Raw genomic sequence first — 25,609 nt, forward strand, 5'->3', positions numbered from 1 at the left:
AACGCGAGGAACGTTCTTGACGAAACTCGAACTTTTAACACACAATTCTAAGATCAAAACACCAAAGTATGACAATTTTAACAGTTTTTGACAAGAACACGACGAACACCAAGATCAAAAACACCAAAAATTCGGAATTTTCCGGCAAAAATTACGATTTTCGCGAGAAAAACACGAATTTTACCACGAATCTAACGTGAATCTAGAACCAAAGGCTCTGATACCACTTTGTCGGACCGGTGCGGGACACGGTTTCCCAACGATTCACGGGGGCAACGTGTTAGAGTGCGGAATCCTCTAACACGGCGATTCGGTGGTGATCAACAACGCACGGTTACGATTCCTAAGACGGTTTGACACCTAGGGACGGAGGAAAAGACCGACACGACGAAGATGGGCAGAGAGGATTTTCGGCAGTAGCAGGTTCGTGACTGTGTGTAATGTGTGCTCTCTCTTGTGAAATTTCCTAAGTTTCGTTTATATATCGTATACTGATTCGATCGAATGAGTATCTCATTCGATCGAATGAGTCCTGGTTCGATCGAATCAGTCACTGATTCGATCGAATCAGTTTCTTTTGACATTTTCAGTCCGTTAACTTGGTTTCACGATCGTTATTTTCATATCGAACCATCCTGATAGAACTGGGGACATACACATGACATTTCATGTCCTAACAGATAGTGGGCGTGTAAAATTTCGAGGACGAAATTTCTTGACGGGGGGAGAATGTAACGATTCCGTCAAAATCAGGTATACCCTAGCCGGTATATACTATTTATGTGTTATTTAATAATGAATATATGAATTATGATGCGTTGATACGAGTATGTATGATTCACAGTACGGATTATACTCGATTATACAGTTAATCGTATTGGAAATACGATCAACTGATTAACGGTTGTTGAAACCCGAACGAATCGAGGATTACATTATAGACGAGATATATGATATTTAGTGATGTTTACGAAGTATTAAAGCTTCGGGATAAGTGAATTAAAGCACAGAAGAGAATTTTCGATTTAATGGTACGTCGGTACGTTAAACGAAACCTTTAATACCAACCGAGCAAGAGACGATCGATCAAGCCGAAAAATATGCGCAATTATTAATAATATGATGTTCTAAGATAATAAATGCCATGGTTTAAGTTTTTAAAGTTTTTAAATCGGTTTTATATAAATTTCATTTTTTAAGCCGGAAAACGACCGTTTTAGCCTCGTTTTAAGCCGAATTAAACATTTAACCGAAAAACGAAATGAACCAGATTATCCAAAACATTATCCAGATTGCCGAAATCTAAATGGGTGGCTAAGAATGGAAAGGTGGGTCCCACCCCACCTCCCTCTTACTTCCGATCGGAATGGGGTAATATCCCCTTGCCTCTCATTTCTTTTTTTTAAGCAACCATTGCAAGATCCTACCTTTCTCTCCACATTATCACTCAAAAACCCGGATTTGTAGCAAGAAAAGCAAGGTAAAAATCGAGTTATTTACGTTTTCATCTTCGTTTCTTGAGTTTATTTGCAAGAAAATGAGGTTTCAAAGATGAAAACCGATTCTTGCATGATCAAGTGATGTATACGGGTTATACAAGGGATCTTGGTCCAAGAAAGGAGTTAAACGAACCAAAAACGAATTTTTACGGTTTAAATCTTGTTTTTAAATCATAACCGAACCCATTCAAGAAATGGCTTGATTGTGGGTGTAACTTGCTTGGTGTGGTGTTATTGTGCTTGTAGGTGTTGTATATAGTTGTTAACAAAGGCTAGAAAGCAAGATCTTTGCGATTTGAAGCTAAAAACACAAGGTAGTTCGGTTTATGTTCGGTTATGAGTTTTTGGACAGATTGTGAAGGGTTTGGAGTTAGGTCATGAAATTTTACAGAGGTGTTAAAGACATGAAAATATAAGGTCTGTGAAAATTTGGTAATTTTTGGACAAAGGATGAATATTTGGTGAATTTAATGCTCGGTTTTGGCTAAAAATGGTGAAAAATAGTTAAATATCATGAAAAATTCTGGAAAATTCCAGATAAGCTTTTTATAACATGTAAAAGTCACACACAAAATTTTAGGTCCGTTGGAGAAGTCTAAGTAGGCCTTTTGGTTAAACGAGTTCTAGGGTTTTCTAGCTCGGTTTTAGTGAAAATGGCATGTAAAAAGAGATTTTGTTTCTGGAAAATTACAGGGGACTATGTGAATGGCAGGGGCCATCTAGGAAAAATTTGGGATTTTTATAAGGTCGTTTGGTATTTACGACATATTTAGTGTTTAAATGGTGTTTAAAAATAGATAAAAAAATTTTAAGTATAAAAATTAATTCTGGAAATATTTTTATAAAATTCCCCACTGTCAAAAAGTGGTTTGTGCAAAATTTCAAGACCCGAGATTAAACGGATAATTATTTGTGCTAAAAAGAAAATAAAAACAAACTTTTAATGTTTAAAACGCGTAAACCGGTAAAGTTCGCCTAACGAGCTGACTGGTGTATAAAAACCCTAAAAATGGACTATTTTCATATAACTGAGTTAAACAAGTAAAAATAAATCATCCGAAAATAATTCGGATGATTTGGGTAATTTTACCCGATTTAACAGTTTCAGGTACACTAAAGACGGAAACGGGTCCCGCGGCCAATCGGGGCCTCTAAACCGAGCTCTAATTTCAGAACTACAATTAAATTATCAGTCAATAACTATTTTTGGGTCGTGTGTAACCAAACTCATTTTTGAAGCGTAAAAACGGATAACCGTGCTAGGCACGCAAAACGGGGAAAACGAACTAATAGTAATTTTAACTATTGAACTCTAAACGATATCACAATCTGAGTCCGGAGAAGTGTTTCTGGGTTAACATTGCCCCCGGAACGGGTACAGTACTGGGTTAACAGTGTCCCCAGGTGTACCGGTTAACACGGTTAAAGTTATATTAATAGTGATTGTATAGTAACGAGCTTAGGGATCGTATTACAGATCCGGACTAGTAGCTTACGTACTGTGTTACCTGCTTGCTTGCGATAAGGTGAGTTTCACGAGCCCCTTTTCTGAATTGTTTTTAAATATTTTCCCGGGGCGGAAAGCATGTTGTTATTAAAATGTTTAAGTACATACTGAACGCATGGATTTGCGTGTATTTATATATGTTTTATTGTACGGGAATCGTACGGAAATGTACTAAGATGGTAATTGTCTGAGTTGCTAACATTGTAAGGCCCCGCAACACGAGTGATTAGCTAAAAGTCGGTAGAGTGTGAATAGTACTATTGGTCTGACAAACCCAACTGGTCCGGCATGGATTTGCTGATGTTTCCCAGCCAGTTGCACATGTCTATTTTGTTGTTATTTATTTTGCTATGTAATGTTAGGCATAGCGGTTTGGGGCAGGTCCGTGGGCGGAGTATGCCACGGGGTTGTGTGTGGATAGTCAGAGGTTTCACTTGTGGGCTCAGCATAATTACATCGATAATATTATATTATGATATTGATTTATCATGGTTTACTCAAATTGTGAAACTCACCAACTATTCATAGTTGACCCGTTTTCTCACATGCTTTTCAGGTACGATTAAGATGAAGTGATTGCTTACGTTCTAAGTGCTTGATGTGTGTAAGATTTGTGTGCGGGATGTTATGATACATTATATTAAATAGAATTATGTATTGTATTGTATGATGTGTGTATCACCTAGACGGTAATGAAATATGAGATAATGTAATTTGAAGTATATTAATGTATTCAGTTTTCTTTATAAACAATGTGGTTGATATCAGAGGTGTCTGTTGCATCCCGTTTATGTTTCCGCTGCGGTTACGAGGTGTTACATTATGTGGTTTCTCATATGGGTATTCACAAATGTGAATATTATTTTGCTCAAAAGGCGAACCCGTTGTTTATCTGCCAATATAAGTCATTAAACTTGATCACATATGTACTTCATTGTACAAATTCACTACAAACTTGATCAAACCACGCTGTGAGTCATACATTATCCCCTTGCTCACGTCTTATTACAATTAAGAAACAGAAAACAAGGGACACAATATATGTAAGCCATACGAATGAAATCGTGCATACTCATCCATGGGAATGGAACTCGAGAAATTTTTTGATAACAGGGATATGTCTTGTAGTGGGGATTATTGCTAGCTTGCTATTATAAATATTAAAATTCAAGAAATTTTGATATGCTGATTCTAAGGTAAAAGTCAAGTTGAGGTGACATGGTAAAATCAAAATAAACCTTAATCTAGATTAGAGGCTGATAATTTCTGATGTTCTTTTCCTTAATTGAAACATAAAGCGTATCATGGAAATTTCTGAAACACTTGTTGTTAGTCTTAGGTGGACAACAATATCAACGACTGATATAACACCAGTCAAATAACGCCGAAATATAAAACTGTGATGCACGGAATCTTGGTCAGTTTGATTCTGATCAAGCTCACAAAAATGTGTACTTCTTTCGTAGTTTAAATTTTAGTTTTAGTTTAGTTTTGGTTTTTAGATTATTCGAATATAATGTTTGAAAAATCTAAAAAAAATTATCTTCTCCTATATTTTTTATTACCGATTTATGCGAATTAAAATTTGAAAAAGAAAATATTTTACTCACAATTTAAGTTTATAAGGTTAATTTAAAATCCTTTAAGGTAAATTCGTTTTAAAGTAATCATTTATAAAATGGACATCAAACTTGGTTCTGGATCGTTAAATTAAATATGTTACAAGAGTTTAAAATGTTTAAAACTCTACATTCGCTATTGCTCATTCATTACAAAATTGTTACGAACGGAAGGTCATTCGTTAATTAACTTCTACGAATGTGTTTCTTTCACTACCGTTTCACCTTTGGTTCTGCTATGCATAACGAATGTGGGAACATTCATTGTTTTGTTAACGAATGAGTGATGAATATTTGGTTATTCGTTAAAAGTTTAACAAATGAAAGGTTATTCGTTTAACTTTTAACATATGAAGGGGTATTAAGTTAATCATTAACGAATGAAGGGTCATTCCTTAATAAATTTAATGCGTGTTACATTTGTTTTGTCTTGGAAATGGGGTCAAGCTGTACGTCACATATATAAAGCCTTAGAAACGGATGGGCACAAATTCGTTTTCAACACTGTTACTCTCAAAAACTCCAAACACAAAAGAAACTATGTCAAAACATTTCCATTATTTCTTCGTGTAATTTATGTTTTTTTAAACATCGTTTGACATTAATAACGTATAGACGAGCCTAATGGTTGTTTTAATTTCAGTTTTGATCAAAATTTGAGTTCTTTCAGTGATTAACAAGTTTTCGGACATAAAATTGATTAATTGGATAATAAAACTTGTATCAAAACTTGATTAGATGATTTAGGTTTATCATCGATGTATCGTCGATTATATCTAACCAAGATTTAATGTACCTGGTTAAGTATTGATTGATATCATAATTTGAAATGTGTTAATTGTCTTTCTGGTGTTCATATCAATTTTGACTTGGACTTAATTAGTCAACAAACTTTTTGTTAATTTACATTCATTTATCAAGTAACGAATTAGATCTCATATATGCACCACTGGTAACGTAACTAAAGTCGTTATGATTATTGGAAAATGGCCTCATGCGTTGGTTACTTTAACGAATGAGCCTTAGTTTCTTTTAACGATTGTACAAAATTTTAAAAAATGTGCTCATTTGTTTTAAGATATTAAAGAATGTATCTATTTGTCACACCCTAAAAATCCACTAACGGAGTTTTACCGTCAGAGGGTGTGAACTAACAGGATCGGAATCATTAGTTATAATCAAACCATAAATAAAGTTTTCAAACCACGAAAACAATTTAAGTGTAAATAAGTGCGGAAGCGTAAAATCATAAAAAAAAGTGTTGCGTCACGCAGGACGACTTAAAACCCAATTAATAACAGTTTAAAAATAAGTTTGCAAAATCGATAGAGTTCAATGATGCATGATCCTATACCACGCGCCCGCCTCGGCTACCTGAGAATAACATACTAAAAGTGTCAACACGGGGTTGGTGAGTTCACAAGTTTATATAAAATAAAGCGTTTGCGTTTACGTTTTGCGTTTTGCGTTTGCGTTTGCGTTACCAGAAAGTGTTAAATCAATTATATATCTATAGGTAGCTAGCCTATAAAGAAAGTATTACTAAGTGTTCGAGACCGAAGCTGACTGTTTATCATTTGCCTTGCCACCAGGTCTATCCCGACCATGGTAATGTGTTAGCCAAGATTACACCCACTCGACCTCCAGTCGAGTTTAGCGTTGGGTGAGGTTTGTCAAACCCAATAGTACTACTCAACAGTGACTCGCTATTATCCAATACTAAACGGTTCGATGTGTATGAAGGACTTTTGTTGTTTCGTTTGCCACTTAGTCTTTACAAGTGATATATAACTAAATTACAAAATCTAAAAGCGTTTCGGAGTATGTATTCTCCCCCAAGTGAAAAAGCGTTTAAAAGAGTTAAAAGGGGAACGTGAAACTCACTGTTTGCGAAGAATTCAATAAAACAAGTCACCCAAGTGATGTGCGTAACAGAAAATCCTCACTAGCGTTCTAAAACAACAAATAAGATTTTCTAAGTGTTGGAACTACTATCGAGTCTCTAGACTCGGCACATAACACCTATGCACAAGATACGTTTCGTGTTTCGGTGGTGAATTGTGTGTGTCTTAACAAGCACATTGGTGATACGTTACATGTGTGAACAACTATTTACATACCATGTATTAATATTTTACATTACTAGCAATTATCCCCACAAGGGCAATTTGGTCATAAACGTAGCAATTATTTAACAACAAGCATGTATCATGTATTTTCACATAGTTCAGCAGCTAGTTTTATCAAGACAGAATTCTACTTGAAAGATTACTCTATTCAACAGATCATAGCATATAAATTAATTCACCAAATATCGTCACAAAAGCATGTATGAGTTAGGTTTCCAGAACTATTTTTATTGTATTTTTATTCCACATAGTTTACTCACAATGATCAAAACATTGCAGTAAACTCACAGCAGTCAAAATCATGCGCAACAGAATGTTATTTGTTATTACCGTTAAATGAAAAATCCAATTAATGCAAGACCAATTGGGTTAGGTTCTTAACTCAACATGTTAACTTCCAGAAGTGGAACCACCCCATTTGGTCTTGTGGTTTATGAGATATGATAATTACAAAACAGCCTAACAGCAGGTCTCACAATTCAGATTTGCACTTCAGTTTTGTAAAATAACAAAAGTTAACTTTTACTCGTCCAAAAATTACAAACTTAGACTTTATAGAAACTAGACTCAACATAGTACCCTGTAGTGTTAACAACCTCGACCAAATTCCACATTAACATTTAGTTACAGTTGTCTAAACATAACTTACAATCTGTCCAGTACCAGTTTTGACCTTTAATCACATTTAAATCATTTGAGCAACCAAAACACCTCCAAATTAGGTGTGGTTGGGTTTTCTGAAAATTAGACTAAGAGCACTACCTTTTAGACTCATAATTAATCCAGTTTGGCTTTATATTTAACAAGTTACATGTCGTTCAAGTTTAACTATCTCTGCTATCAAAACTCAGCAAGCACACACAATCGTCTAACATGCATCCTAAGCATACGACATATCTCCAAACATGCAATAAACATAATTATCCATAGAAATCAGTAGTAACCCTCTAGGGTTTACAAACAATCAATGATTTAACAACCTTTCACCGTTCAAAATCACATATGATCATCTAAATCAATAACCAAAGCATAATCAATCATCATCTAGCATAAATCAACCCTAGTTCATCTTACTCATCAATTTCGTGACTTAGGGTTTTAGATTAACCCATTCAAAATCAAAAGTAAACATAAAGGATGCATAGAATAGTTGTTTATACCTTCCTAGCACCTTGATTCTTCAACAAAACTTGACAATCCTTGTGTGTGTGTGTGTGTGTAATGTGACGGCAGCCAAGGGAGGGAGAAGGGAGGGGGCCGATCGGTTGTGGGGAGGGAGAGAGAGAGTTAGGGTTTTTAATATTATTAATAATAATATGTTACACCAAGGCCCCTCAACTTCTAATTGTTACTTTTCTAGCTTAAAGTAACTTGTTTGCATCTTGAGTTAGTGTTCTATATAATATTATCAAATAGCACATGAACCTAACACATAATTATCAAATAATTATTGTTTGGATGTTTTTCGTTTATTCACCAATGGTTCGCGTTAACTCGTTTGCGTTTCGGTGCAATCCCTAAAGACTACATATGTAGTGATTGTCAAGCATCATTTAAAACCCTAGTTTAAATGTAATGAGATGTGCATTATAGATCAAGTGATCTTAAGTTTGAATTGACGGAGTTTGAATTAACAGAGTTAACCTGAAATTGACGAGTGTCACACTATTCGTTAATAATTCTTAATGAATGAGATGTTTTTCATTCGTTAAACTTTAAACTATAACGAATGGGGGGAATTTTCATCATTTTAATGTTTAGTTGAAAGGTTACCTTGTTCGTTTTTGCAAAAATGGTTGATATTCCTCTGGTAAATGTTCCTGAGGTTGAGCAAGAGCAACCTGATGTTCAACAGACACCAGTTGTTCAAGAACAACATGAGGAATAGCATGTTAAGAACCCCGAGGCTCAAAAAGAAGAAAGGAACAAGAAGTAGGTTTACCGTATGATACGAAACACAATATATGTGCTTTCTTAGAATACGACTTCTTTGAGTGACCAATGTTTGGGAGTGTGTTCTCATTCCTAAAGAGATCAAGTATTCAGTATGCGATGTATACGGATTTTCCTATATACTTTTTCATTATCCAACCATTTTTGGATAATACTAAATATGTTTCGGGAGAGAATCACATTGTCGCAGAAATTCAAGGAAAGAATATTATTGTTGATGTATATGTGATCCATAAAGTTTAAGATTCCCTGATACAGTTGATGATTGGTGTGAATTTGATGAAGTATTGATCAAGGGGTTGTTTAAAAGATTAAAGTATAAAGGTGACTTGGAGGAATCACTGTACAACAAGGTGAATATGTGCGAACTCTATAAGTACTTACTTCATTGCCATGGTGGACGGAAAGGTGGTTTTGACGAGTCTAGAATCATGTTGCAATCGGTGTTTGTTTCTTTAGTGTTGAACAAGCCGTTTAATTTCTCATAGATGGTGTTTTATCACCTGAAGGAGGACTTCACTGCCAGGAAGCACAAGTTTAAGATGTATCCTCGCCTCCTGCAGCTAATTATTAACCATCTAAAGTCGAATATGTTGAAAGATCAAGAAGCCTCAGCTGATTTTATTATTCTTGATCACATGATTGATGACACGATTAGCCGAGTTTGAACTTACCATGGACAGACTTCTAAGACCAAACCAAGGTTCAAGAGGTTGATTAGTCATCTAGCTCATGATAATTATGTAGCTCCACCTGAAGGTGGGAGCGATGGTGATGGAGGTCCGGGAGGTGATGATCAAGGTGCTGCTATCACAACACGTAAGTGAAAAACTAAATGTAAAGCTGTTGTCGTTGACAAACCGGAGAAGAAGAGAACTCGTAGAGGTTCGGGTGGTGAGATACATATTCCACAACCACATGTTCCAAGGGTTGTGGTGTCTGCTCATGTTAATGTATCTACTCGACCAAAACCGGGGAGTACTACTCATCCAAGTACACTGGCAATAACTCTTATATCGACGACATCGACAGATCCGCACTTTACGTCGATTCCTCAATCGATGTTACTTCGATGCAGACTATTCAGCGAGTTCTAGCTATAACAAGTCCCGCAGTTCCTGAACAACAGATTCAGAGGCTAGACTTTTCATTAATTTCGTTTAATCGACCTTCTGGCCCAATGCAGCTCGTGTATTTAAATTTATATCGATTTTCTATTCAACATTAGATATATGTGTTGATGAATCTAATTCATATTCAAGAAAATCATACGGTTGTGGATAGACAATAATAAGAGTAAATGAGGGTTGAGAAAAGACATATGATGAGGGGCAAGAAATATTTACAAAGAGAAACCCGAGAATTGAAAGTCGTGGTTACTGCTCAAATGGAGTGATGCGGATGCGGATCAAGAACCGGTAGCCGATGTTCCAAGCATGTTTCACCTCGGTCCACCCGACGACCCGGTTGATTATACTAGTGAGCTATGCATGCATGGTTTATTTCAAGTTGGAGATTTCTTTCCTTTTTTTAATTTTAGTAATCGCATAATAACCAATCTTTGATTGATTGGGATTTGATTCATTTTCCTTATTTTGTGGTTGAAGACTTTTTAATTGTTTTTGTTTTCATGGATGAAGGGACTGTTAGTTTTTGAATGAGTAATTGAGATTCTTATCTCTAGTTCTTTTCTTTCTCTATTGTTATGTTCTTTCATCTTCAGATCCCTATCAAGTGGTATCAGTTTCAGGACTGACGATCATGGCAGGCAGTGGACGACCTACACGTAACGCCACACGTCGGGGTGGAGCGCCTGATGCTCCAGTTGTGAACCGTGACCCATGAGATATTGAAGAAATCGAGCGACTACAACAACGGATTCGTGAATTGGAACTTCAACAGGATGAGCGCAACGAGGAAACCGAGTCAGATTCTGTCGTCGGGGAAGACGGTTTTGACGGAGAGGAGAATCCTTTTGGCCGCCGTCCGCCGCCGCAACTCCAAGAACAAAATCGCAACGAAATCCTCCGTTCTTTGGGGATACGCGTTGAGATTCCGGAGTTTGAGGGAAAAGCACAACTAGACGAGTTCATCGACTGGTTGAGTAATGTGGAACGTGTGTTTGAACTCCGGGATATCCTGGATCATATCAAAGTTAAAGTTGTCGCCATTAAGTTGCGTAAATACGCATCTTTGTTGTGGGATCACGTAAAGAATAAGCGACTTCAACAGGGTAAATCTTGGGTTGAAACATGGGACAAAATGAAGAAACTTCTTTCTGCAAAATTTTTACCCATCAATTACAGGAAAGATGCATTTTTTGAATATCATAGTTTAATTCATAACAACTCTTCCGTCGAACAGTTCATCGCATATTTTGATCGGTTACGAATGCGGTGCAGGGCCGATGAAGACGAAGAACAAGTGATTGCCCGATTCTCGGGGGTGTTGCTTCCCGACGTGGCGGATATCGTCCAGTTACAACAGTTTTGGTCCCTTGATGATGTCTATCGTCTTGCACTTAAAGTTGAAAAACAACTTAAGGCTAAGACCCGTGTCAGTCCTACTCGGAACCAACCACCTGTGCGATCTTCTATCGCTTCCGGGACACAAACAAGGGCTGCTCCTATGAAGCCTTCAGTAGGTACATCCACGGGAGATGCGAACCAAACGAGGACACGACGTTGTTAAAAGTGTCAAGGCTTGGGCCACTATGCTCGAGAATGTCCAAACAAGCAACTTGTTACATTTGTTGATGATACAACGTGTGTTTATGATACTGATTGAGAAGATGATGTTGCACATCATGACCAACAAGTTTTGTACCCGGACCGAGGAGAAGCGTTAGTAGTGCAACGCGTCCTCTTTGCCGCCGTTAACAAAATGACCGATGACACCCTTTGGTTACGAAACAACATTTTCCGCACTAAATGTACATCAAAAGGCAAAGTGTGTACGGTTATTATTGATGGAGCTAGTTGTGAAACCATGGTGGCAACGACTATGGTGGACAAGCTTGGGTTACCGGTTGAAGACCACCCCGAACCTTACCAGTTAACGTGGCTAAAAAAGGGAAACATTGTTCGTGTGACAAAACGTTGTTTGGTACAATTTTCGATTGGCAATAAATATTCAGATGAGGTGTGGTGCGAGGTTATTTCTATGGATGCATGTCACTTGTTGTTGGGGCGTCCATGGAAATATGACCGTCGAACCAAACATGATGGTTTTCGCAACACTTATTTCTTCAAGAAAGATGGTCTCAACATTGTCCTTGCTCCCCTTGACCTTAAAGATACTTCTACAGAAGCTCTTATTCTTACAAAATCAGATTTTTTGGAGTATTCTAGAAACATTGCACCACCTTTCTTACTTGCTCTAGTGGTGACAGATGCAAACGACCAGATTGACCAGTTACACCCTCAGATTGTGCCATTAATGTCAGAATTCATTGATGTTTTTCCTAATGATATTCCAGCAGGTCTTCCTCTCATGCGTGACATTCAGCATTGTATTGACTTTTTACCTGGTGCATGTCTTCCGAACAAACCTGCTTACCGAATGAACCCCAAAGAATATCAAGAGCTTCACCGACAAGTAACTGAACTCCTTGAAAAAGGGCTACTTCGCGAAAGCATGAGTCCATGTGCCGTGCCTGCGTTGCTTCTTCCCAAACATGGGGGTGCTTATCATATGTGCATCGATAGCCGAGCGGTTAATAATGTTGGAATTACGTATGCCCGAGACACATACTTATACTAATGTGGCTAACTGTGTTTGATCCAAGTCGGGTCATACCCAATAACAAGCTAGACAACACCAAATGTATTCCTTTAGTGATTTGATCATTTAAAAGAATACCGAACACTACGTGTTTAGGAAATTGGTTTTCTAAACAAACACACTTGAGGATTTAAATAAATTATCTGGATAATTTATTTATATAAATTAATTATTTAATTGGTTAAATAATTATGTAAATGCATGTACATTTTATAAAATTAAGTTTTATAAAATGAATGGAGATGTTTAAATGGTTAAAACAAAAAAAAAAAACACAAAAAAAAAAAAAAAAAAAAAAAAAGAGGGGGAGCCGTCCACCCCATGTGGGTGGAGACTCCAAGGTTTTGTCTTCTAGTGTTGACCTCCTTTATACTTCTCCATTCACAACACATGCAATAAGCTTCTTGTCTCATTTTGAATTTCAAGTGTTGTAACAAAATAACTCTCTCTCTTTCTCTCCAAAAAAACCCACGGCTCCCTTGGGCAACAAGAGGGAGTTTTTGTGAGCTAGTTCAAGTGTTCTAAATCCTAGCAACTAGTTGGTGTTGTTGATCAAAGCTTGGGGTATCAAAAGCTTGAGGGTTTCTCCTTTGCAACCTAGCCATTCAAAGTCATCATCTTCTTCATCCATCTACATCTTCTTATAAGGTATAAGAAGGTACCATTTACATTTTGTAAGCATATTGTTCTTGTAATATTGATCCTTGGCTTTGGGTTTTAGTTTTAACATAAAGGTATGTTTATAACTAGATTTAAAATCTAAGCTTCCGCTGCGTTTTCTAGTTAAATATGGTTAACTTGAACTTTGATAATCTTGTATAAAACCCAACAATGGCATCAAGAGCCGGTTACAAGGACTTATGCTTCTTACATGTTCATAGATTTCGGGTTTTTCATGGGTGAAAAAGGGGTCCGAAATTTGGGTGGATTTTACCCCTCATGGATTTGTAAGATCTTGACATGCATGAAAGATCTTAGGAAACCATTAATAACATTTGGATGTTGAAAATAATAAAAAAAAAAATAATAATAATAATTTGGGCCGTAGCCTCTTGGGGGGGGGGGGCCGATTTTATTTGGTGATTTTGGGCATTGGTTGCTTAGGTTGCATGCTTAGAACATTTGGTATGTTTGGATGTGTCATAACCGAAACCTAGACCTTGGATGTGTTGATTGTTGTTTGTGTATGTTGATTATGTTTATTATTCAATATGGTTGTAATAATTCATAATCTTAGGCTTGTGTAATTTATTTATTCATAAGTTGGTTTGTAATAAATAGATTAGTTGCATTTTCTTTTTTTTTAGAAAAATATGTATTAGGATACATTTTGTAAAAATTGAAGATGCAAGAATTGGTGGATTTGGGCCTTGGACCGAAATTTTGGGCTTGTTGGGCCTCACCGGCCCATCATGGGATTCAAGCCCATTAGGCCCATAAATTTCACTCTTGGGCCCAAGAAGACTTTTGGAAGTTTGGAGCCCATTAACAAGCCCAACAAGAACACAACAACTTGGAAAGGATACTTGAAGCATTTGGATGCAAGGTCAAGTGGGAGTCAACATTCCATCCTTGTGTCATGTTTTGTCCCTTAGGTGTGACTTATGACCTATACTTGTTTCGGCTAACAAGTATGGTCAAACTTAGCGGTTCTCGGTTATGACTATATTTTGCATGTGTTTGCTTGGTTGTTTGTTTTACTTATTGTAATGTGTGGTTGATAGATATTAGGATATCCAAACCGTCACATAGGAACGACAACAAGCATAAAACGGGTTCTAATATATATTTGGTAATATCGCGTCAATTAGTTTAATTAAATGGGTTTATTAAAACTAAGCGATTACTCACATATAATAAAATTGGTTTTATTATAACTTGAACCTTGAAAATTGGTTTTCAAAATCGCCATATTACTAAATGCATGTTAGGATATGGCATAATGTTTTTCAAACTAGAATATTGGAAAACTTAAAATCCCTTTTTCATAATTACCAAGGAAACAAGTCTTACACCATCCTTTTGTATGACACTTAACGTATTAGGGAACTTTAAATGGGATAAAGGTCACCTAACCATTTTGAGCAAACTAATATACTTAGGGTAATATTAACATATTTGTGGGATAAAGGTCACCTAACCACTTGTATGTTAATCTTACATGTTTATACAAGTAGGACGACTTGAATTGGAAACCATGTGATAAAGGTCACCTAAGCATGGGGATCTAATGGTGTTGATGGGATAAACATGCCAACACGAAATAAGGATTTCGAATGGTCCCATACCTCTAGAAGTTGCAAAAGGTTGCAATTGTCAAGATTGACTACCTTGTTAAATCAAATAACGGGATAAAGGTCACCTAACCGAAATTTGATTTATCGTTGGATTCTAGAATTTAATTATTATTTTAAAATTTGGAATAAAAGGGTATTAATAATTAAATTGTTTATAATACTAAAATAAAACTTTGTTAAATTTTGTAGATGGCCGCTAACAATGCAAACACCTCTACCCATAACACCCGTAACCTATCCTTAAGAACCATCCTTGAAAAGGATCGTCTAAACCATAATAACTTTATGGATTGGTATCGCAACTTGAGAATAGTTCTCAAACAAGAAGAGATATCATATGTCTTAGACGATCCCATTCCCGATGAGCCTAACGTGGAAGATGAGGAGGCGTATAACGATTGGGTCAAGTACACCAAAGATTCGGTGCAAGCCTCTTGCCTCATGTTGGGGACTATGATTCCCGAAATCCAAAAGGATTTCGAGCATCATGGGGCATACGACATGATAACTCAATTGAAGGAAATGTTCCTTCAACAAGCTAGAGCGGAACGTTTCGAAACGGTTCGAGCGTTTCATGCATGTCGTATGGAGGAAACCCAAAGCGTCTCATCTTATGTCCTAAAAATGAAAAGCTACATTGAAAAGCTTCGTAGGTTGAATTGTCCCGTATCTAATGAGTTGGCTACGGATTTGATCCTCAACTCTTTGACCAAAAGGTTTGAAACCTTTGTCATGAATTATAACATGAATGGATGGGACAAAAGCATTGGTGAGCTTCACGCAATGCTAAGAACGGCCGAAGCGGGAATGGGTAAAAGGGTTTTACCCGTTCTAACAATCAATGAAGGAAAAAGGGGACATAACTCCAACCCCAAAGCAAGTGTTGCTAAGGGCAAGGGCCACGTCCAAGGAAAGGGAAAGAGGAAAGCCATCACGCCCACCAAACCGAAGGAAAAGAAGCAAAAGGTTGCGGCGCAAGATCCATGCTTTGAGTGTGGAGAGATAGGTCATTGGAAAAGGAATTGTCCGACCTATCTCAATGCGTTAAAAGATAAGAGGGATGCGGGGCATACCTCAGGTATTATCTTTACTATACATATTGAACTAAATGTTATTTCTTCAAATACATGGGTACTTGATACCGGATGTGGAACTCACATTTGCAATTTGTTGCAGGGGTTCAAAAGAAGTAAACAACTCAACAAAGGGGACATTAGTCTCTTTATGGGCAATGGAGCAAGAGTTGAAGTCCAAGCCCAAGGAGACTACTTGTTAAAGCTTCCAAGTGGTTTGGAAGTAATTTTGAAGAATGTTTTGTATGCTCCTAAGTTAAGGAGAAACATTATTTCCGTGTCTCTTTTAAAACAATGTGGCTTTGATCTTAAATTTATAAATTGTGATATTCATGTTTTGATGAATGGCATGTTTTATTTTAAAGCTATACCCATGAATGGTATATATGAAATAGATCAAAGTGGTATGTCACATAGTAGTTCAATGTACAATGTCAACACCAAGAAACTCAAGAAGGACTTGGGTGATTCCTATCTTTGGCATTGTCGCCTTGGACATATAAGCAAGAATCGCATGCAAACTCTTCGCAAGAGTGGTATTCTAGAAACAAATGAGTATGATTCATTTGATGTATGTGAATCTTGTTTACAAGGCAAAATGACAAAGCAACCCTTTAATAAAACTTTTGAAAGGTCAAAAGAATTATTGGGTATCATACATTCGGATGTATGTGGTCCTTTTAGACCAATGACTAGGAATGGTGAAAGATACTTCATTACCTTTATTGACGATTATAGTCGATATGGTTATGTGTACTTAATGAAACACAAAGATGAAGCTTTTGAAATGTTCAAAGACTTCAAAACTGAAGTAGAAAGACAACTCAAGACCACAATCAAAGTACTTCGTAGTGATAGAGGAGGTGAATACCTAAGTGGTGTTTTTCAAGATCATCTTAAGAGTTGTGGAATTATTTCACAACTTACTCCACCTGGAACACCACAACATAATGGTGTGTCTGAAAGGAGAAATCGTACCCTATTAGATATGGTTCGATCGATGATGGCTAGAAGCACTTTACCTCTATCATTTTGGGGCTATGCTTTACTTTCCGCTGTTCGCATATTGAATATGGCTCCAACCAAGAAAGTGGAGAAGACACCTTTTGAAGTATGGCATGGAAAGGCTCCATCGCTATCATTCTTAAGAGTTTGGGGTTGTGAAGCTTATGTAAAGCAATACACCCCAAACAAATTAGAAGTCCGATCCACTAAGTGTATCTTTATAGGTTATCCTAAAGATGATTTAGGATATTACTTTTACGATCCTAGTGAGCAAAATGTTATTATTGCTCGAAAGGGTAAGTTCTTGGAAACTAAGTTCCTTGAGGAAGGAACTAATAGTAGAACAGTGAAATTTGATGAGGATCAAGAATCACAAGATGATACACAATTGGTTGATACTAGCACTCAACAAGAGGTTGTTGAAAGTGATCAAGTGGTTGATCAAAACACACAAAACGTTCGCAGATCTGGTAGAATTAGCAATCCACCTAAAAAATATGGATTTTTTGTAGAAGGTTGCTACGTGGTAGATTCGGATGAACCGACCACATACCGTGATGCAATGTCCAAGAATGATTGTGACAAATGGCTTGAAGCCATGAACGTTGAGATGCAATCCATGTATGACAACCAAGTTTGGGAATTGGTTGAACCACCACTCAACTCCAAAGCTGTTGGAAGCAAGTGGGTTTTCAAAAGGAAAACTGATATGCATGGAAACTTGGATACTTATAAAGCAAGACTTGTAGCTAAGGGTTTCACTCAAACTCAAGGGGTTGATTATGATGAAACTTTTTCGCCTGTGGCAATGCTTAAGTCTATTAGGATATTATTTGCCATAGCTGCACATTATGATTATGAAATTTGGCAAATGGATGTCAAGACCGCTTTCCTAAATGGATATCTTGAGGAAGATGTCTATATGGTTCAGCCTGAAGGTTTTGTCGATCCAAAACATCCTAATAAAGTATGCAAGTTAAAGAAATCAATCTATGGATTGAAACAAGCATCTAGAACTTGGAATCATCGTTTTGATGAAGAAATCAAAAGTTTTGGATTCATCAAGAACGCTGATGAGGCTTGTGTGTATAAGAAAGCTAGTGGGAGTATAATTACCTTCTTAGTATTGTATGTCGATGACATTCTACTATTTGGAAATGACATTCCAACCATGGAAAGCGTTAAGGCTTGGCTTGGAAGTAGATTTTCCATCAAAGATCTTGGTGAAGCTGCCTATATTTTGGGAATAAAGATCTATAGGGATAGGTCAAGGCGCTTGATAGGTTTGAACCAAAGTACATACATTGATAAGATCTTGAAAAGGTTCAAGATGGAAAACTCCAAGAAAGGTTTTGTACCTATTCAAAGAGGGACCATATTGAGTTCAGCTCAATGTCCAAGCTCAAAGGGTGAGCAAGAGACGATGAAACAAATCCCATATGCTTCTGCTATAGGATCCATCATGTATGCGATGATATGTACTAGACCGGATGTGTCATGCGCTTTGAGCATGACAAGCAGATACCAACAGAATCCAGGAAACAGTCATTGGATGGCTGTTAAGAGCATATTGAAATACCTTAGGAGAACTAAGGATATGTTTCTGATATATGGATCTGGTGAGGAGGAACTCGCTATAAAAGGTTACACGGATGCGAGCTTCCAAACTGATCGAGATGATTCTCGATCACAGTCTGGGTATGTGTTCACACTTAATGGAGGAGCTGTCTCTTGGAAGAGCTCAAAACAGGAAGTGGTAGCATTGTCCACTACAGAATCAGAATACATCGCCGCTTCATTGGCAGCTCAGGAAGCTGCATGGTTGAAGAAATTCATTACTGATCTAGGGGTGGTCTCTTCCATTCAAGACCCTCTAGAAATCTTTTGTGACAACGAGGGTGCGATTGCACAAATCAAGGAACCTCGTTCGCACCAAAAGACTAGACACATAGAGCGGAGATTCAACTACATAAGGGATGAAGTTGAAAAGGGAAAGATATGTATTCGCAAAGTTGGAACTGATCAAAATCTTGCGGATCCATTCACGAAGCTCCTAGAAAGACCGAAACATGAGCGTCATGCGAGTGGCTTAGGACTTCGATATTCTAGTAATTGGATTTGATCTATTTTGTATTTACGTTTAAAAGACTTTTGTAATTTAACTCTTTTATATGATTATGGAATCTTGAGTTAAATTCTAATTTTGCATGTTTAATCCATGAATAAGTTATCTTATTCTAAAAGTCCGTAGTCGATCACATTTGTGGGAACAAATATGAAGCAAGACTATTATGAACTAGGATTGGTGGATATTCATAAGGAATGAATATGGAGCATAGGTTGCTGCCAAGGTTCATAGATATTTGTGGGATACAAATATTGGACTGACCCGCTCTCAATATTACTACATGGAGTCGATTGACTTGATCATTAGTAATTTTGAGTAAAGGAGAATTTCATATTATCCTTAGACCTGAGATGTATACTGGGTCTTGATTTTCACCAAGTATTACACTTTGACTCTCCCCTTCGCTATTCGTAAAAGATGGTACATAAGGATGAGCTCGGGTGGAGTATAAAGTGATAGTGAGAGGCGTATACAGTCAAGAAGGAATTTGTTCCTCTTATGTGTTGAGAGTTTAGATGTCTAAGGCCTGATAAAGTTGAATTGTAAAGAGAATGATCGCCTATGTCTCTCAGATCCAACATGACATCTAGTAACAAAGGGATATAATGATAGATTCACCTAAATCATATCAAGTAAGGAACTTGAAGGGATGATGTTATTGAATGGCACTTCGTCAAACACATTAGGGGTGGTGAACTGTTGTTAGGCGGTATTCACCACTTGCATTAATTTTCTATGTATCTCGTGCAAGTGGGAGATTGTTGGAATTACGTATGCCCGAGACACATACTTATACTAATGTGGCTAACTGTGTTTGATCCAAGTCGGGTCATACCCAATAACAAGCTAGACAACACCAAATGTATTCCTTTAGTGATTTGATCATTTAAAAGAATACCGAACACTACGTGTTTAGGAAATTGGTTTTCTAAACAAACACACTTGAGGATTTAAATAAATTATCTGGATAATTTATTTATATAAATTAATTATTTAATTGGTTAAATAATTATGTAAATGCATGTACATTTTATAAAATTAAGTTTTATAAAATGAATGGAGATGTTTAAATGGTTAAAACAAAAAAAAAACACAAAAAAAAAAAAAAAAAAAAAAAAAGAGGGGGAGCCGTCCACCCCATGTGGGTGGAGACTCCAAGGTTTTGTCTTCTAGTGTTGACCTCCTTTATACTTCTCCATTCACAACACATGCAATAAGCTTCTTGTCTCATTTTGAATTTCAAGTGTTGTAACAAAATAACTCTCTCTCTTTCTCTCCAAAAAAACCCACGGCTCCCTTGGGCAACAAGAGGGAGTTTTTGTGAGCTAGTTCAAGTGTTCTAAATCCTAGCAACTAGTTGGTGTTGTTGATCAAAGCTTGGGGTATCAAAAGCTTGAGGGTTTCTCCTTTGCAACCTAGCCATTCAAAGTCATCATCTTCTTCATCCATCTACATCTTCTTATAAGGTATAAGAAGGTACCATTTACATTTTGTAAGCATATTGTTCTTGTAATATTGATCCTTGGCTTTGGGTTTTAGTTTTAACATAAAGGTATGTTTATAACTAGATTTAAAATCTAAGCTTCCGTTGCGTTTTCTAGTTAAATATGGTTAACTTGAACTTTGATAATCTTGTATAAAACCCAACAAATAAAATCACCGTTAAGTACCGGTTCCCTATTCCACGGTTTCAGGACCTGTTAGATCAGTTACATGGAGCTAAAATTTTCTCAAAAGTTGATCTCCGAAGTGGGTACCACCAGATTCGTTTACGACCCGGTGATGAGTGGAAAACCGCGTTTAAGACGCGGGATGGCTTATACGAATGGATGGTCATGCCGTTCGGTCTCTCCAATGCTCCCAACACCTTTATGCGGCTTATGAACCCTGTTTTTAAAGCTTTTATTGGCAGATTCGTAGTTGTCTACTTTGACGATATTTTGATCTTTAGTCAAAACATCCAACAACATCTAGAGCACCTTCGTGATGTTTTCACTGTCCTTCGTGATCAACAATTGTTCGCCAACCGTATAAGTGCCATTTTCTCACTTCTGAAGTTGTGTTCCTTGGGTATTTGATTTCGGGTGACGGGATCCGGATGGATGAGACTAAAGTTAACGCTATTACTTCATGGCCTACTTCAAAGTCATTACATGATGTTCGTAGTTTTCATGGCTTAGCATCTTTTTATCGACGTTTCATCCGCAACTTTAGCACTCTTGTTGCACCCATCACTGAATGCTTGAAAGGTGGGAATTTTGTGTGGACGGAAGCTGCAAATAAGGCCTTTGAAGACCTTAAATACCACATCACTAGTGCCCCTGTATTGGCCCTCCCAAATTTTAATAACATTTTTCAAGTTGAGTGTGATGCATCGGGACCGGGCATTGGTGGAGTTCTAAGCCAAAATAATTGACCTATTGCTTTATTTAGTGAGAAACTCAATGAAACAAGACGCGATATAGTACGTACGATAAGGAATTCTATGTTATTATTAGAAGTCTCGAGTATTGGCGGCATTACTTGTTACCCGGTGAGTTTATTCTTTTTTCTGATCATCAAGCATTACGACATATCCAGGGTCAAGCCAAACTCAACCCAAGGCATGCTAAATGGGTTGAATTCCTTCAAGATTATTCTTTTGTTATCCGACACAAAGCGGGTTCCTGCAACACTGTCACAGATGCCTTGAGCCGTCGTCATTCACTATTGACATCGATACAACTACAAGTACAAGGTTTTGATTTATTTCAACACTTATATCATGATGACCCAGATTTCGCAACTGCTTGGAAAGGTTGCCTATACCGTCCCTATCACGAGTTTTCAAAACAAGATGGTTTTTTGTTTAGAAAAAATCAGTTATGCGTACCGCGTTGTTCACTCCGTGACGCCATCATCTTAGAATATCATCAAGGGGGTTTAGGGGGACATTTTGGAAGGGATAAAACAGTGGGCCTCATAAGAGATCGTTTTTATTGGCCTCATTTGGTGAAGGATGTTTCCCGGATTTTGGAACGATGTCGAGTATGTCACATTGCCAAAACGCATCATACCAATCCGGGTCTTTACACTCCACTTCCGGTACCGGATGGCCCTTGGGAAGATGTTAGTCTTGATTTTGTCTTGGGCCTTCCACTTACACAGCGAAAGAAAGACTCAATTATGGTGGTTGTCGATCGATTTTCCAAAATGGATCACTTTGTGCCATGTGCAAAAACGTACGATGCGAGCCAAGTCGCTCGTCTTTATTTCAGCGAGATTGTGCGTTTTCATGGTATTCCCAAAAGCATTACCTCGGACAGAGACGTGAAGTTTTTGAGTCACTTTTGGCGCACCTTGTGGAAACGTTTGGGTTCTAGGCTACAGTTTAGTAGCTCACACCAAACCCCAGACGTATGGTCAAACCGAAGTTACTAACCGTACTTTGGGTAATCTCCTTCGCAGTCTTGTTGGTGACAGCCCTAAACAGTGGGATTTGGTGCTACCTCAAGCAGAATTCGCCTACAATCGATCAAATCATGGGTCTACGGGTAAGAGTCCGTTCTTTATTATTTATGGTCGAAATCCTTTTACCCCTCTTGACCTCACCCTGTGTCCCGGAACCGAGCATTATAGTGCTGAGGGTGAAACACGCGCAAAGAAGATACAAGAACTCCACATGCACGTGCGTGAACAAATTATAAAACAAAATCTACAATATCAACAACACGCGAACCAACATCTTAAACGAGTTGTGTTTAAAGAAGGTGATCTTGTGTGGATACATTTACGGAAGGAGCGTTTTCTGAGGACTCATTTTGGCAAACTTCAACCTCATGCTGATGGACCATTTAAAGTTCTACAACGTATCAATGATAATGGGTATAAAATTGATCTACCGGGGGACTATAATGTATCAGCAACCTTTAATGTTGCTGACTTAAAACCTTATGTTCCGGCTGATGGCGATGTTGCTGTGGACTCGTGGTCGAGTCCTTTTCAAGCGGGGGAGGATGATGCGGATGCGGATCAAGAACCGGTAGCCGATGACCCGGTTGATTATCCGTGAGCTATGCATGCATGGTTTATTTCATGTTGGAGATTTATTTCCTTTTTTTAATTTTAGTAATCGCATAATAACCAATCTTTGATTGATTGGGATTTGATTCATTTTCCTTATTTTGTGGTTGAAGACTTTTTAATTGTTTTTGTTTTCATGGTTGAAGGGACTGTTAGTTTTTGAATGAGTAATTGAGATTCTTATCTCTAGTTCTTTTCTTTCTCTATTGTTGTGTTCTTTCATCTTCAGATCCCTATAATGGAGAGGTTGAATAAACAAGGATATGTTGCAAATGAGGGTTAATGATGTCGACAAGGATCCTGAAGCGGGAGGTTTTGATCAGCGACTAGGTGGTGGTGTTTCATCATCTCAGAATGTTGCAGCTGAGGGGGAGTCGGACAAGCAATTAGTGGTGTATAATTATTCCATTAATGTGAAGCACGTGAACTGTATTAAGGTGAACATGGTATTATTTGTTGATAATCGAGGGGTCGTTATGAGCATGTTGGATGTTGACGACTTGGAAAAAGGTAAACTTGTTGACCACTCGTCAAAAAAAAAAAACAAATCAATTTGTTTCTTAATTTAAATGAAGAAGCGGTTGATGAACTAGAGAGACCAGAGGATATGGAGGTTGAGGACACATAGGAAGCGAGATTTGATAAGAGTATTCCATCTGGGAATAAGTCTTTTAATTAAGAAGATGTTGAGATGGAGGAAGTGACAGCTGGGGTATATCCCGACATGTATACACATTTGAAGCATTTGACAACTGAGCATTTCAAAGCAGCGGAAGAATGTATGAGAAAGGAGAAAGAAAAAGAGAAGGGGAAGACTAAATTATACGATACCGAGTCAAGAATTTTTTATGGTATGTTCACACACAACATGTCAAAGATGAATAATATGATCAAGACTCTAAGATATGCTAAACATGAAGATTACAAGTAATCAAAGGCTCGAGAATCATCATACCAACTGAAGAAGTTTGTTGTTGTGAAGACGGTCAAAGGTAATATTACTTTTGGTTGTACGGCTTGGATTTGAAAGTCATTATTGTTAAATGGGAGCATGGAGTTCCGTAATTTAAACATAATAATGATGTGCTCACCATGCCTAGATGGGATTTTCATACACTTGCTGCCAAGCTGTTTATGAACCATGGAGTAAATTAGTTAGCTAATTAGTTCACCGCCATTTGGTACACGAAGTAAGGTATGGTTTTAAATTTTACAAGCCTCAGGTGCCTACAAGCAAGTATGTAGATAAAATAGATCCACACACCGGTTGAAGGAAGTTGGTTATTAAAGTAAACCCGCCATGCACTTTGAAGAAAGTACGTTTGAAGACGTTTTCCCAAAATCTTTATAAAAGGTTTAACATGTGGTATTATGACCATGGTGTATGGATTATGTGGATTCCTAGACATGATTATGTTATGGTCATATGACCATTTGATTAACTAGTATGAACAAGAATTAAAATAAATAGAAATAACAAAAAGAAGACTTGAATAATTAATATCCTACCTTTGAAATGAATAAATAAATAAATAATTCTCTTGAACTTTAAAAATAGTGGTGTAAAGAATGAAAGGGGTGGGAGTGAGTTCTTATTTATACTAAAATGAGGAGGTTACTCTTAAGAATATTTTAATGAATAAATTGATTAGGAGAGTGCGTTGGGGAAGAAGGTTTGACCAAAATATAAATGGTGTAGGAAGATATTTTTCATCTTTTAAAAATAAATAACTTTAAGTAAAAATAAATGTGACATAACTAAATTAATATGATGTACTTTGGTTATACATCAATAATGTTGTTTATGTGATATTTGAATAAGAAAAAAAATCATGAGTGTATATATATATATATATATATATTAGTAATGATTAATATTATTAAAAAACCTTTAAGAAAGAAAAACTATTACATACGAATTATGTAACAAATGAGTTTATGTATAATTAACCGAATCACATTGAAAATTTAAAATGGGTTGGGTTTTCGGGTTTGAAAATTAACGAATGTTACAACATATACTTAATAAAACATTCATATTAATCATCCAAATCATAAGAAAATTGAATCCACAATCAAGTATAATTAAGAACAACTTAATCCTTAACTCAATTGCAAAATAAATCAACTTTATGATAAAAAAAACAAGACAAATATGAAACTTAAACCAAACCAAAGTATATGTAGATGAAAGATGATTTTTATGGTTGTCCCTTGATGCGTAAAACACTTCGAAATAACTTGTAAACCTGTTGCCAAACTCCTTCTCTTCCTTGCCTAGCTGCTGCGATCAGAACACAACCTTAGATTTAGGGTTTATATATTTTTTTTCTTTTGTTCTTGATGCAAGGTGCTGATTTCGGCCAGATCTCCTTAGGGGCTGGTTCGGGTTTGTTTCGTTGTTTATTATGTTATAACACACATGGGCTTCACAAAATGGATATGGGTTGGGCCTTTAACTTGATTCTTCAATAATAGTGCATAAAAGGCCTCTAAGTGTCTTGAAAAGCTCGGTTCTTTTCTCTTTAACCCCACAACCTACAAAAGATATAAT

At 37.0% G+C, this 25,609-nt stretch overlaps 1 protein-coding gene across 1 annotated transcript in view; it reads left to right on the top strand.

Annotated features, from left to right (window-relative positions):
- Positions 1-23,044, top strand: part of LOC143554422 (uncharacterized) — a 61,603-nt gene extending 38,559 nt beyond the window's left edge. The window contains exons 3-6 of the mRNA XM_077044181.1: positions 10,610-11,351; positions 11,499-12,441; positions 20,906-21,021; positions 22,356-23,044. Coding sequence (XP_076900296.1) covers positions 10,610-11,351; positions 11,499-12,441; positions 20,906-21,021; positions 22,356-23,044 — 2,490 coding nt within the window. The remainder of the gene's footprint in view (positions 1-10,609; positions 11,352-11,498; positions 12,442-20,905; positions 21,022-22,355) is intronic.
- Positions 23,045-25,609: the final 2,565 nt, after the last annotated feature.

This window comes from Bidens hawaiensis, unplaced genomic scaffold, assembly GCF_021521415.1.
Source record: "Bidens hawaiensis isolate Kalapana, Puna unplaced genomic scaffold, B.hawaiensis_p1.1 tig00017677_1, whole genome shotgun sequence".
NCBI classification, from domain to species: domain Eukaryota; kingdom Viridiplantae; phylum Streptophyta; class Magnoliopsida; order Asterales; family Asteraceae; genus Bidens; species Bidens hawaiensis.